General features: G+C 31.8%; 1 protein-coding gene across 1 annotated transcript; it reads left to right on the top strand.

Annotated features, from left to right (window-relative positions):
• Window positions 1-1,841: 1,841 nt before the first annotated feature.
• On the top strand, window positions 1,842-11,317 carry LOC133338674 (AP-2 complex subunit alpha). The gene is made up of 10 exons (XM_061546844.1): window positions 1,842-2,067; window positions 5,641-5,852; window positions 5,925-6,118; window positions 6,197-6,860; window positions 6,921-7,108; window positions 7,174-7,803; window positions 7,878-8,157; window positions 8,217-8,500; window positions 8,665-8,869; window positions 11,224-11,317. Exons 1-10 carry the CDS (start codon window positions 2,004-2,006, stop codon window positions 11,299-11,301), a joined length of 2,799 nt encoding a protein of 932 aa, XP_061402828.1. The 5' UTR covers window positions 1,842-2,003; the 3' UTR covers window positions 11,302-11,317.
• The last annotated feature ends 4,731 nt before the right edge of the window (window positions 11,318-16,048 follow it).

Here is a 16,048-nt window from a genome sequence, read left to right as displayed (position 1 = left end):
ATGACTATATATGATGGGGAAGGTGCAGGTGTTTACTGTAGGGAATTATAAATATACAACTCATATAAACTTAACAGAGATGTTCGAGAGAACCTGATTGCAGAATTTCAAAAGCTATCTGGCCTGAATTCTCTCGCCGAAGAACTTCTTCGCTGCTGGCACATAATAAGATAGAGAGGTCAAAATCATTGTGGGGATCATAACAGGCCACAGCAGAATTAGATCTCTCACTTTGAAATGGCACTCCAGCGGAGAGGATTACTGTCGTCTCTGTGAAACAATTGAACATATCCTCTGTAGATGTCCATCGCTGAGTGGCAGATGACATAAACAGTTTGAAAGATATGAAATGGATCATCTAGCTTTCTTCTCTAAAATAGACCCCAACCAGATCCTAGGCTTTGTCGAAAATCTGGCATGGCTAAAATAACCATATTTAGGCTCTCCTTCTCCTACTATCTTCTCCTCTCTCTTCCACTCTCTCTCTTTTCCCGTTCTCTTTTCAGGTATAAAGGATGATCACAATGGACAATAGTCTCCGTGTGGACGGTTGTTACTAACAACCGTACATCCCTAATCTCACATAAACAAATCATAATCGTGGCTCATGTAATTTTGGAAGTTCAAAATCACTTTCTTCAATTTAAATACATAATGTCCTAACTTTTCTTTGATTTAAGTGGGTTTTCGCTTTGTCGCTTCATTGTTCGCTCTTTAATACCTAAACAAAAATTCTTTGTTATTTGATTTGTGGGGATTTCAGAGCTTCCTCCTCTACGGGTTATTAGTAGTACATGACGTCGAAGTCATCGTTGTTAGTGTTTTTGTTTTTGTAATTTTTTTCGCTTTTCTTGATAAGAAAGCAGCATACAGATATGCAATTCAACAAAAGTGGGAAATTTGTCGGAGATTTGTTTCGTATTCGAATAATATATATTATATTTTTATGATAAAAAAAACAATGACCAAATAAGCAAAACGGTATCAGCAAGCAGAGAGTACATACTGTAAAATAAACAACGCCTCTAGATCCAAATAATTTGTTGTTGTTGTTTGATTATTTTTTTTACTCTATTTGTTTTTTTTTGCTTTCCAATTTAATTCGATTCGATAATTTTTTGGCAATGTGTACTAATTAATTTCGTTTTCTTCGTTTATTTACAGGTCACAAAGAGTCTAAAAACGTATTGACAACGTACTCTACATTAAATAAATAAATAAAAATTATTTAGTAAAAATCAAATACAGGAGCACCTCTGCGACCGACGACGACAACAACAACATCATCTGTTGCGAGTATTGACACCAGAGTTCTGAGCAACAGCATCACCATCAAATCTCTCTCTGTGTGTCCGACGACGATCACAACAAGCAAACACCACTTTAAAGCAATCAGTCTCAATTGAAGAACGAATCGAGTGAATATTTCTTTCCGAACATTAATCGGTGTTGCTGCTCTATTGTGGACATACAAATTGTATTCCTCAATTGTTTATATGCCGGTTTTGTGAACATAAAAAAGAAAGATTTGTGTACAAAATAAATAACAACAACAAAACGACAACAGCTAGCAAAAATTAAGAAAGAAAAAAAATACAAACGTGTTACTGTTGTTGTTTCATTATATTGTAATTGTTCTTGCTGTACGTCGACTGTCTTTGTGAATGACTTGGTGGTGCCAGTAGAACTGTGATTGTTGCTACTGCATCTATACTTTACACAATCAAGCAAACAATTTTCAATTTAGAATCTTCTTTTGGCTGTCTACAATTGCTGCTACGGTCATATTGACTGAGGGCATTCGTTAAAAAAGCACATCGACACACGAAACACTTTTTAAACTCTCCCCTAAAAAAGAGGAGAGTTTAAAACGGCACATAAACAAAGCCTAACATCCGTTTTTAACAACTATATTATATAGTTGTTAAAAAACAAAAGCGACCGACCGTTTTTCTTCTTGAGCGAGTTTTTGAAAAACTTTAAAAATTAACAAACTAACAACAATGGCACCTGTGCGGGGAGATGGTATGCGCGGTCTGGCGGTTTTTATATCAGACATAAGAAACTGTAAGTATCAATATTTTTTTTTTTTTTTGAATAATTAACAACAAATTAAAAAAAGAAAATGAAACTAATCATTTATCACGTTCGCAGAGAAATTGTTGGGATTTTTTTGAAAATTGATCACGCAAGATCTATTTTGTTTGTTGTGTATTCAATTCATTGGCAAAGGAATTTGATCAAAAAAATATAAACATCGAAAAGCTATAGGCTGGCCAATACGAAGAGGATGATAATAATATAGAACAGGGCTATTTTTAAAATATTTTTTAAAAGTCAATAAGCCGTGGATTTTCAGTACAATTATTTGAAGATCAAACAGCGATTTTAAAAATATTTATACCCTACACAACTATGTTCTCAGGGTATTATAGCTTTGTGCAGCCCCAAGAAATTTAAGTATACCTATCGTCATATCTCGACCAGCTGAGTCGATCTAAACATGTGTGCCAGTCCGTCTGTCCATTATAATCTTCATGAAATTTTGCATGTAGAATGAGTTGTGGCCAATGGAGACCCCTATTGTTTTTTGTAAAGTTCGGTTAATATTTAGGGGATGAAATACTTAATGTCTGTTTTTCTGGTCGTTCTAGAGACCGCAATTATAGTCCAAACATCTCGATTTTTTACATGGAGAAGGGGATCGGGATCAAGATGATTAGTTGACCTTTAAATTGATACCAATTATATTGTCGTATGTACTCGGATGTCGAAGTTACACTTAAATATTTAAAGGTGCTTACGTATTCATAAATTATTTAGTAATCCATTACCACACTAGAGGGCGGAAATATATTGCTGATCGCTTTGAAATTTGCCATCACAGTACAACCCATGGCGAAATAATATTGGGATGATGTGGATCGAAAATTTAATTTTTTGTGTTTTTTCGAGGCCACAATTGAAAGCCGAACATCACAATACAACCCATGGCGAAGGGAATATTATATTGACCTCTAGTCGGTCAAGACGGTGCAAATATCGCGAAATATTGTCCATGCTCAGATTATAGAACCACAGAAAGTTAGATTTTCGTGGAAGTTGTGTAGGGTATAATATGGTCGGCCCCGTCCGACTATACTGCTCCGCTCACTGTTTTTTATGTGGTAAACATAGTCATAGTCATCACTTTCTGAGTCGATTTATGCAGGCCCGTCCGTCGGTCTATCTGTCCATGTTAAATTTTAAACAAAGCATTTATGATCCCTATTGGATGAATTTTGGCACAACTCATTTATTTGACCCAAGGACAAACCCTATTAAAATTGGGACACAAACGGTTCAGATTACCATATATATTTTCGTCCAATTTTATCTTAAATATATAGATTTGGCATAGCGTAGTGAGGTCTAAACTGTGTGCTAATTTTCGCAAATTTGAAATCACTTACATCAGTTCACTTCTTCTATTACCTCTCCCACAAAGCAATAGAATGGAATACCCAATTTCATCCAAACTACTTTTACCAAACCTATATAAAGTCCGAAGATAGGATCCTCTCCTTCTGGCACCTCACTCACAAAGTGGCAACGAATCATCAAAACTTTACATGCTTACTTGTGTAGTGGTGCAAAACACATCATCTCTTCGTAAAATTATTACATTAACTGATCAACAGAAACTAAATTGAAATCACTACATCATAATGCTCTTGTGTAGTGGTGCAAAACACATCATGTAAAATTATTACATTAACTGTGATAAATTGAAATCACTACAGCTTTTTAGACATTTATTTATAATTGAATAAAAATGATGTTTATTAAATTATAGGGGCGTCAATTTTTTTTTAAGCTGAGTTCTATTCTTTTTTTTTCAAAAAAATAAAGCCATCATGAATGATAGAGGATAGACAAGCGACAGTGCTTGGTTGGTTGGTGGTGGTGTATCAGTCGTTTGATTCTCTTTAATTTTTTTTCTCGCATCAACACAAAAAGTATCTATTTTGGCAAAAATGCCAAATGACATAACTCAAATTAATTGATTAAAAAATAATGTTTGTTTTAATTTGTTTTTTTAATTTTTTTTATTTTATTTTTATTTTATTTGTTATAATTTCAACATTCTGTTGACCATCGCGACATGTGAAAAAATAGTTGTTTAAGTTCATTGGCATTCTAGCTGAAATGTGTGAAATTTATATGTTTATGTATATTGGATATTCGTTTTTTGTTGTTGTTGTTGTTTTGTATTTAACTTGTGACAGTCACACTCATTGGCGCTTGACACATTCTCATATAACGATAATCTGACAAAGTTTTTGTTGTTGTCTATAAAAATGTTGAAAACATAGTTTATGGGTGAAAAGTCCATTCGAATAAATGTTGAGAATTGAGGAATATTCTGTCAACTATTCTATTGTAATATTTACAATATTGTAAAGAAAAAATTTAAAATACATAGAAAATATATAAAGGATGAACCAGGGATTCTTTACCGAAAAATTAGTTTTTTATTTAAATTCCTACTTTCAAAATATTGTTTTTTTAAACAAAAATTTTTTTTAAGAATATTTTTTCATGGTCAATATGCCAATAAGAATATTTTTTGATGACTCTATGAGGATTTGTTAAAGAATATTTTCCAGGGTCTAGTATAAGAGTGGATTTTTCGACCAAAGGCGTGGATTGTATGCATTTTGTTTGATCTATCTATTTGATTTTAATTGTATTTTCCCATAATAATCAGTACTCATTTTTGTTCCAAAATATTCGCTGAATATTTTTTTTTAATACTCATCTCTATGTCCAATGACCTTAACTGCCATATATGTATGTATAAAATGCATTGCAAGCTATTTACAACAGCGGATTGATAAGGAAAATATGACAAATTTTTTATTTATTTATTTTTTTTTTCATTGCGCTCTGTTAGTATATGAGAATATGTGCTTATATTTTTTCCTTATTTTTTGTATATAGTAAATGGAACTATATAAAAATCGTTCTTCTTCGGGGAGGTACCAGAAGGAGTGAACTGATTGGTCCCATCATCGGACACGATTAAGATTTGGTAGAAGTACTTCAATGTGTAAAATTTGGGTCAAATCGGACATTCCATTCGCTTGGTATTAAATTAACAAATTTTTTAAATGTTGACAATTTGTAGGAGAGGCATCGGAAGGAGTTAAGTGATGGGTCCCATCTACTTACATTATTTGGGTCAAATCGGACATTTCATTCGCTTTTGTCAGGATTTATAAAAATTAAAAATTTTGACAATTTGTTAGGGAGTTAGCAGAAGGAGTGGATCGATATCCTCCATCTTCGAACTTCTTCTAAGTTTGGAATATATATTACGATGTGAATATATTTACCTCTTTACCTCTTCTTTTTGAAAAGCTTGAATTAATATTCCCATCACCACATTCCATTTCACCGTTCACTTGTGACGCCATAAGATTAATGCTTCCGGCAAAGAGTATACAACAACTTACTTGTCAGGAAGAGAAAAAATCTATTTATTTTCTTCCCTCTCCCCTTTATAATTTAATAATCATAAAGAAATTTTCATTTAGCTACTCTTTTCCCTGCATTTTATTTATATGTTTGTTTTCTTGTCTCTATCTATCTCTTTAGGTAAAAGTAAAGAAGCGGAAGTAAAAAGAATCAATAAAGAGTTAGCCAATATACGTAGCAAATTTAAAGGTGACAAAACGTTAGATGGGTATCAGAAAAAGAAATATGTCTGTAAGCTGCTGTTCATATTTCTGCTGGGGCATGATATCGATTTTGGCCATATGGAAGCTGTTAATTTGCTATCATCGAATAAATATTCGGAAAAACAAATTGTAAGTAGTGATTTTTTTTAATTTTATTTTTAATTTTAAAATAATTCAATTTGTTGTCTCTCTCTCTCCCAGGGCTATTTGTTCATCTCGGTTTTGGTGAATACAAACAGCGATTTGATTCGTTTGATAATCCAATCGATCAAAAATGATTTGCAATCTCGTAATCCGGTACATGTTAATTTGGCATTGCAGTGCATTGCCAATATTGGTAGCCGCGATATGGCCGAATCGTTCTCCAATGAAATACCAAAGTTATTGGTATCGGGGTAAGTTTTAAATTTCCAATTACCTTTATCGAGCATTATTTAATTGTGTGTGTGTGTGTGTGTTTTTTGTATTTCCAGAGACACCATGGATGTGGTCAAACAATCTGCTGCTCTGTGTCTCTTACGTTTATTCCGTTCCAGTCCCGACATCATACCTGGCGGTGAATGGACTTCACGCATTATTCATCTATTGAACGATCAACATATGGGTGTTGTTACCGCTGCCACTTCACTGATTGATGCTTTGGTCAAACGCAACCCGGATGAATATAAGGGTTGCGTCAATTTAGCTGTTTCTCGTTTATCGCGTATTGTTACCGCTAGTTATACTGATTTACAGGATTATACATATTATTTTGTGCCAGCCCCCTGGTTATCGGTTAAATTGCTACGCCTATTGCAAAATTATAATCCTGTAACAGAAGAACCAGGCGTTCGGGCACGTTTAAATGAAACACTTGAAACGATTTTGAATAAGGCTCAAGAGCCACCAAAGAGTAAAAAAGTACAGCATTCAAATGCTAAAAACGCTGTACTCTTCGAAGCGATCAATCTCATTATACACAGTGACAGTGAACCCAATTTGTTGGTGCGTGCCTGCAATCAATTGGGACAATTTTTGAGTAATCGTGAAACGAATTTACGTTATTTGGCCTTGGAGTCGATGTGCCATTTGGCAACATCGGAATTTTCACATGAGGAGGTCAAGAAACATCAGGAAGTGGTGATTTTGTCGATGAAGGTAGGATGACAATAGGAATTTTAATTTCGAAAAACTTATTTATCTGTTCTTTTATTCCAGATGGAAAAGGATGTTTCGGTGCGTCAAATGGCAGTTGATTTGCTGTATGCCATGTGCGATCGCAGCAATGCCGAGGAAATTGTACAGGAAATGTTGAATTATTTGGAAACAGCTGATTATTCCATACGCGAGGAAATGGTACTCAAGGTGGCCATTTTAGCTGAAAAATATGCCACCGATTTTACATGGTAAGCCAGCCTATTCTAAACGATTACCTCTATCAATATTGATCCTCGTTTTCCCTTTTCTTTAGGTACGTCGATGTCATCTTAAATCTCATTCGTATTGCCGGCGATTATGTCTCCGAAGAAGTCTGGTATCGTGTCATACAAATTGTCATTAATCGCGAAGAGGTCCAAGGCTATGCCGCAAAGACGGTATTTGAAGCTTTGCAAGCTCCCGCTTGCCATGAAAACATGGTTAAAGTTGGCGGTTATATTTTGGGTGAATTTGGTAATTTAATTGCTGGCGATTCGCGCTCAGCACCTTTGGTGCAATTTAAACTGCTGCACTCAAAATATCATTTATGCTCACCCATGACAAGGGCTTTGCTGCTGTCCACCTATATTAAATTCATAAATCTATTCCCTGAGATACGTACCAACATTCAAGAAGTATTCCGTCAACATAGTAATTTACGTTCAGCCGATGCTGAGCTGCAACAGCGTGCTAGTGAATATCTGCAATTGAGCATTGTCGCTTCCACAGATGTACTGGCTACAGTGTTGGAAGAAATGCCCTCATTCCCCGAAAGGGAAAGCTCCATATTGGCGGTGTTGAAGAAGAAGAAACCTGGTCGGGTACCAGAAAATGAAATACGCGAATCAAAGAGTCCAGCACCAGTGGCTGTGCAGAATAATACTCATGCTGCAACTAATCATAAGTAAGTGTCTCTAGCTTCTAGATTGTGGAAATTGAATATGGAATTGAATATTTTGTTTTGCTTTCTTTTGACAGAGTCAACAGCAATGCCAATGCTGATTTATTGGGTCTCAGTACACCACCGGCCAACAATGCTGTCAACAATAACAGTGGCACATTAATTGATGTCCTGGGCGATATATATGGCAGTGCCAATAATAGTACAGCAATTTACAATACCAAAAAGTTCCTTTTCAAGAACAATGGTGTTTTGTTTGAAAATGAAATGCTACAGATTGGTGTTAAGAGTGAATTCCGACAAAATTTGGGACGTTTGGGGTTATTCTATGGCAACAAAACACAGATTCCTTTAACGGTAAGAATGATACCTTCCATAATCTAATAAAAGGGGATATTTATGTATTTTCTTTTCAGAATTTCACACCTGTCCTACAATGGGAACCGGAAAATGCTTTAAAATTAAATGTTCAAATGAAACCTGTTGAACCCACCTTAGAAGCCGGTGCACAAATCCAACAGCTGTTAACCGCCGAATGTATAGAAGACTATGCTGATTCACCCACAATTGAGGTGAATTTCCGTTATAATGGTGTTCAACAAAAATTCAGCATTAAGCTGCCATTGACCATAAATAAGTTCTTTGAACCAACGGAAATGAATGCCGATTCATTCTTTGCACGATGGAAGAATTTAAGTGGGTAAGTAAGAAAGGAAAATACTAATTTATTCGTTGTTTCCACGACAAAGGGGTTTACGATCCGAGTCTTACTTGATCAACGTATGTCAATGAGGCGGCTACAACAACAATTATTTTCTCAAAAATAATTTTTGAAATGTTTTTTTTATTATTATTATTTTCCAGTGAACAACAACGAGCCCAAAAAGTTTTCAAAGCTCAACAGCCTTTAGATTTAGCCGGTGCTCGTAATAAATTAATGGGCTTTGGCATGCAATTATTGGATAATGTTGATCCCAATCCAGACAATATGGTATGTGCGGGTATTATCCACACACAGTCACAACAAGTTGGTTGTCTATTAAGACTGGAACCTAACAAGCAAGCACAGGTATGTACAAATATGATTTTTCAATGTGTTTATTTGTTTTAAGGGCCGAATTAAAATTAGGAATGGTTTTACTTACGGTCACCGCTTGTTGTTATTTTAACAGGTTAACTACAGTCGAATATTAATTTCTGAAAAATAGAAAAGAAAACATAAATCAGAACAAATGTTAATTTATTGTGTTAATGGGATTAGGAATAGGAGTATGTCGAAATTGCCGGAAGAGTAGGACTTTGCACCTGTAGCCGTTTATAGAGTACGTATTGGATGCCTTCACAATAACTCCATCAGTCATCACTGTGCGATGGTTGGGATGGCAAATAGCGTGCTAGCAGGAACTGTCTATTCAACAACACATTATGTTGCTTGACTAGCAGCAACGTGGCCTTCTTATGGAGGATCGACACTCGTCATCTGGATCCACCAGATGATGCATTTATGAGTGCATTCTTTTGTGTAATTTGCAAGGATCTCCATTGTGTGTCGCTAAGGAAAAAATGTCCAGACCGAGGCAGCATAGTTGAAGATGGAACGACCAATGGCCAACGTTTCTTTATCCTTGCCCCAGGACTTTATTCCTTTATCCAGCCAAAGCTTTCAGGACTTTATTCCTAACTTTCACCTTCTGGTGAAAGGATTTTCGAATTATAGACGGGGGATGCGTCTACCTTGGACATACCAAGTTCTAAATTGGCCTCACATTGGGTCTTTGGTGTACTATATCTAAATTTGATTCGATTTCAACAAAACTTCGCATACATCAATTGCGACCTAGTTCAGTTTGTGTCAATCGGCATAACTTTGGGTCTTTGGACCACCATTTACTTAAAATCTGACGAAAGCCATATCTAAATCTCAACCAATTTCAACAAAACTTCCCATACATTAATCTGGACATAATTTAGTATGCTGTGCAAAATGTTATGCCAATCGGCCTAATGATATGCCTTTTGGTGCACCATTTACTTAATAACGGACACAAATATTTCAAGTAAACTTCGCATACATGAATCTATACCCAATTCAGTACGCTGTGCAAAATTCTGTGTCAATCGGCCAAACTTTTGGTCTTTGGATCATCACATATTTAAAATCGGACAAAAATATATATATGGGAGCTATATCTAAATCTGAATAGATTTTCTTAGCACACAGCATTCTATACTCAATTCAATGTGCTATGCCAAATTTCGTGGAAGTCGAAAGGTATATAAGGACTTTGGTACACCATTAACATAAAATCGGACGAAAATATATATGGGAGCAATATCTAAATCTGAACCGATTTTCTCGAAACTTAGCACACATCATTATAGACTCAATTTAGTCCATTACGCCAAATTTCGTGCAGTTCGAAATATATATATATATATATATATATACAGTGGTGGTCACAGAATTAAAACATTTACTGTGGTAAACATTTTTTGATCAGCCCTCGATTCGTTTGAAGTATTTTTGGAATTTTTTTAATTCAGAACACTTCGATATACTGCACTTGAGAGATTTCGGGTGAAAATAGAAAATTATTGCATGCAATTTTTCCATAAATAAAGGTTTTTATGAAAATGTATCGTCTTTGAAGTGGCCATATAATTAAAACATTTTGCGATTTTTTACTTTACTGCATTTTTTTGAAAATATTTTTTAAAAAAGCTCTTAAATTTATTTAAATTATGTAAGCTAAGCACCGATAAAATCATTTACAGATGCAAATTTCTGAAAAAAATCTGTAAATTCTATGAAAATTGCCAAAAATTTGTACAGTACACCTTACATTCACAAAATAACCCTTATTATAGAAAATAAAGGTCCGATTGCACCAGAAATTGCTTGAATTAGTAGAAAACAATAAATAATTCTCAAAATAAATAAATATTTGAAATAAAAACTCAAAAAATTGGAATTAACCTAAAAAAACGATTCAATTTCGATAGCCTTTTTGAAGAAGGCCGGAATATTTTTGCAGTATATATGAGGAAATATCGATTGATATTGGCATTTATTATATCAAATCGATTGTTCGAGTAGTACAGAATATATATATATAAAAAAATTATCAGTCACAACAGAACGAACACAGATCAACACCTATGTTGACGAGAAAACGTTTCTGGTACACAGCAGCATGTGTACCAGAAACTAAATCTGAGCCGATTTCTCTCTTGTACACCATTAAGATAAAATTGGACGAAACTATAAATGGGAGCTATAACATCAAAAATTAAAAAAAAATTGTTTGTAATAGTTTTTTAGATAATTTTGGAAATCTTCTAAGATAACTACCGCTTGTAATATTCGTGTATTAATTAAAACTGTTATTAAAAATCATATTTGCATTTTTTTTTTCCTTTCAGATGTTCCGTCTAACAATACGTGCCAGCAAAGAAAGTGTTACACGGGAAATTTGCGATATATTAACAGACCAATTTTAAAACTGGTAAATACAAACAAAAGTGTTTTTTATTTAAGCTCTATTTAACAGCATAAAGAGGAACAGAGAAAAAAATGCAACGACGATTTTCGTTTTATAAATACATATATATATTGAAAATATATACCATGATTATTCCCAAAAGGTTATATATATAAAAGAATAATAACAACAACAACAAGAACATACATTACAAAACTAAAAATTATTATCTTATAAAAAAGAAGAAAAAAGAAAGTTGAACAAAAAAATAAATTAAAAAAACTGCATAGTTAAATTTAACAAAAAAAGAGATACCCCCTTTAAAAAAGTAATACAACTATATGTTAATGTTATATAAAATAAAAACAAAAAATGAAAATAATAAGCTTGCATTCATTTTAAGCAAAAAAAAAAAAAAACTTGAAATAATTTTGTTCATATTTTTTTCTCAGATAAAAACAGAAGATATAAACATAAGATAAAAATTACAACAAAATATAATAATTTAGCTATGTTTTTCATTTTCGTAAATATGTTTTTTTTTTCATTTTTCCACTCTGGGTAAAAGCAAAAAAATTCCTAAAAATTATAACTGCACAATATTTTGTCATGTTGTTTTTGTTATATTTAAATTGCTTTCGAACTTTTTATCAACCAAAAAGAAAGAAAAAAAATCACGTAATGTAGATTTAGTGGCCCTTCCACGTCTTTATTCCCATTATTCCTTCGATTTTCTTTTGTTTTTATTTTTAATTTTTGGCATATATAACCCATAAAATAATTTCAAAGAACTTATTATTAATTATTAAGTATATACAACAACAAAAATTGCTCGAAATGTAAAACTACTTACCAAAACAAATTCCCCCATAACTGAAAGAAACAAATATATAAAAATAGGTTAGTCCAAATCAAAACCGCCTAACCTAAATAAAATATAAATATTGTAAAAAAAAATAAACAAATATACATAAAAAACAGTTATTTTTTTTTTCTAAAAAATACTCCAGATTTCTAACAAACAATTTTTAAGCGGAAGAAAAATCCCCTTATGGCAGAAGTGTATCGTTTAAAGTGGGTGTAGATTTCATCTGGATAATGGTTGACAACAAATTAAGGTTTAACATCAATTCAAAGGCTATATGAATATGCTGTCAACATTAAAAATCCAGAGATTAAATAAATATATAGCATTTTCATATTAAATGAAATATTTTCAAAATTAAGTGAACAAATAATCGAATTGTTCCATAGAAAAACACAGAAGATTTTATTTAATTTTAAAAAATGTAATTTCTTTTGGAAAATATGCCATGTAATCCGAAAATGCTAAAAGTGCTGGTAGATAATCCGATGTAGTAATTTATGTGCAAAAGTTTTTTAATGTATAATTCATAGAATTTACATAAAGACTATCCCTTTTAAAATAATACAAAAAAAAGAAATACTTGATATATTTAAAAAAAGAATCTTTTTTCAACCGAAAATGTTGCATACTATAAATATATTAAATAATTAATACAACAACCACAGAGACATATATACATTAATGTTAATACTACAACAACATAATATTCAGTTTAGCAATAAGACTTTCCAAAGTAAGATATAAATACAAAACCAAACATCCCCTATCTCTCCCCTCAAAAATTCAAAAAATATAATCAAGCCTTTTCTTATTCGTTTTTTTGTGTGTTTCGAAAAAAATATATTTTTTTGTTTCGTTTAATTTATACACAAAAAGAAGTTGTTACATTGAAAAAAATTAAATGTTTTGGAACAGAAAAAAATATTTTACATGCATTCTGGCTCAAGAATTCTAGTAGATACGACGTTAGTTATGTTAGTATTGGAAGTTCATAATTTTGGTAAAAATAAATTTAGATTTTGTAGTGGAACCGAAAAAAACTTAAAAAAAAACGTAACAAGAAGAACAAGGTATTTGGACAATGGATTTGTTAGAAAGAAGGGCTTAAAATCCTAGTGGACATACACTAAAACCGAATTCTAATTCCAAAATCAAGAAAGGAAAGCTGGTTCTAAAGAACCAGCTCTTTATGAGGACACACTGCCTCTATACAGACCAATTTTGCTTTACAAAGACCTTTGGTTTCTATACAGATCAAATTGGACTTTATGAATACCCGTGACCACTTTATAAATCAATTGGACTTTAAATAACCAGTAGTCTCAATACAAACGAAATTGGAATTAAAAAATACCTTTGGTTCCTCTAGAGGTATTATTATATGGTATTAAAAACCAATCCAACTTTATCTTTATATTGGCCTTTGGATCATCTAATACTTAAATGAAAAACTTTATGGAGCCTTCCGAAGTCCGTTTTATATTCTATTCAATAGAAAAATTTCGATATTTTAATCAAGTGATTGATTTAATATTTACATTCCAGAATCGTTGAAGTCTCAAGAACGACTAAACAAATGAACGTAAGAATCTGTGAGAGTTGAGCCGAAGGCTAGTTTACAAGATCGTACATGTTTGCATTGGATTATATGTTATTTTCCTAATGACCTCAATTCAAAGGAGCTGTAGAATTTTCCCTATTTTTCTTATACTTTTTTGGAAATTTTTAAATTAAATACAATTAGAAGGGGGGAGGTTATAGGCCTTTGGAAAAAAAGTCTAATTTTTTCATCAACCAAGACCTATAAATAAGGTCACCCAGGAAGACCAGCTGATTATCAGCTGTCACTCAAGTTTGCTGTCAAAATTCATTATTGTGAATTGACTTCCATTATAAAAACGTAAAGTCCAAATTTTTTACATTAGACTTGAGAAAAAAACAGCTGTTTTCCAATTTCGATTGCTACCTGGGTGACCTTATTAATAGATCTTGCCATCAACTAGCTTAAGGCCTATAAATAAGGTGCTAGCTGGGTGACCTTATTAATAGATCTAGATCCAGCTGCAGGTTACTTGTGGTACGTAAATCGACTTTTGACTAATGGATTAATCGAATTTTTGTATTGAAATGTCAAAAAATCGAAGTCACTTCTGATCTTTAAGAATATCCCAAAGTCTACTTTTCAAGATCGACTTTCGATTTTCTTCAGAAATACTTGCTTTGTTATCCCAAAGCCCAAAAATTACACATTCCAGAACTTTATTTTATCTGTTGACAATAATTTAGATAAAAAATCAAATTTGTATTCGATTTTACATCTATCGGTAAATCGATTTTGAACGTTTTTGACAAAATCGAAAGATCGAAAAGTCGATTTGTTAGTCAAAGTGTGTTATCGAATTATGTGTGTTATCCTATTATCAACATTGGAATCCCTCATACAACGCTACACCTCAAAAGTTGGTATTTTGGGAAGCTTGTGCTCGTGTTTCAGTCATTTATGAAAAAATTTTATGTTTCGAGTTTTTATTTTATCATTGAGTAGAAAATGTCCCAATGAAAAAATATCAACACTGGCCCATGTTTCCGGATTGCCCCCATATAATGGTAACACCCATTATTCGGGGTTTTCGGAACGTTTAGCCGCATTTCCAATCGATAGACCTCTAATTTGCTATAAAGAGTTCTGGAAGGCTGACTTTTAGACAAATTTGTACGGTGTATCTATAGGTCCAAGTTTTAAAGTAGCCAAACATAAAAAATTCCCGCTTCTTTTTCGGTATATTTGATTCCGATCCACCTAAAATTTCTTAAAACAAATAATTTTAAACAAAAACACATGAGAGTTGTTTAGGGTTCCAACTATTTTCAAAAAGTATTCTGGATTCAGTATTTTAAAAAAATTGTATGGTTAATATTCCAAATTAAAAAAAATAAATAATTAATAAATCAAAATTTGTGTATCTACTTTTTTGAGCAGGCATGTGTGTGTATAATTATGAAAATAACTTATTTAAATCGAAGAAAAAGTTATATAAAATAATACAAATATATATAAATTAAAAAAAATTGTTTAAAAAATTAATGTTATTTACAAAAAAAGTAAAATAAAAATATAATTTTTATTATTTAAAAGAAAAAACAAATAAAACAAAATTCCATAAAATATATAAAACAAAAAAACAACTATAAATCTCATTAGACAAATAATTTTTGCAACATATTTGTTGGGAAATCTATATAAAAAAATAACACATAATATAAATAACAAAAAAATAATAAATTCACAATTGTTAAACAAAAAAAAAAAAAAAAACAATTAAAAATCGAACATGAAAAAATTAATAATATTATAAATGTTCCCACATTTATTTGTTATATAGGACACAATAAAGGAAAATAAAAAAAAAAAAAACGAAAAACACTAATTTATATTATAATACAACAACATCAAGTGTAATATTATATTAGACGACATAAACAAACAATAAATTAAAGCATATGCTGCTAACAAGAAAAAGTAAAAAAAATGTTTAAAATATTTATATATAAACAATTATATTCCTCCCCCACTATTACTTATGTTATCCTCCCCCACTATTACTTATGTTATACAGATATTTTTTTGTTTATATTCCAATTATTCCTTTTCCCTTTATTTTTTTTTATTATTATCTCCTCAATATATTTTTAATTATTTTTTTTATTATATTTTGCTTTTTATACAGTTATTATTAATTTTTGTATACAATAAAAAACAAATTACAAAAAATTCAAATGTTTATAATATTTTGCTCATCTATTTAAAAAAAAAGAATATAGTATTCATATATATTAATAAAACTATAAATAAATAAAATCTTAAAAAAAAAACAATCCTCACTTCATCACCACCACC

The sequence above is a fragment of the Musca vetustissima genome, unplaced genomic scaffold (assembly GCF_032173495.1).
Source record: "Musca vetustissima isolate MV318-11 ecotype Yass unplaced genomic scaffold, APGP_CSIRO_Mvet_v1 utg27460, whole genome shotgun sequence".
NCBI lineage: Eukaryota > Metazoa > Arthropoda > Insecta > Diptera > Muscidae > Musca > Musca vetustissima.
Note: the sequence above shows the minus strand (reverse complement) of the source record. Positions and strands in the feature narration are given on the sequence as shown.

What these genes read in the sequence shown, in the direction of transcription:
- LOC133338674 (XM_061546844.1), top strand. Translation starts at nt 2,004, where the DNA reads ATGGCACCTGTGCGGGGAGATGGTATGCGCGGTCTGGCGGTTTTTATA. An exon ending in TATATCAGACATAAGAAACT is followed by an intron (nt 2,068 to 5,640) that starts GTAAGTATCAAT and finishes CTATCTCTTTAG; the next exon opens with GTAAAAGTAAAGAAGCGGAA. An exon ending in AAACACAGATTCCTTTAACG is followed by an intron (nt 8,158 to 8,216) that starts GTAAGAATGATA and finishes TTTTCTTTTCAG; the next exon opens with AATTTCACACCTGTCCTACA.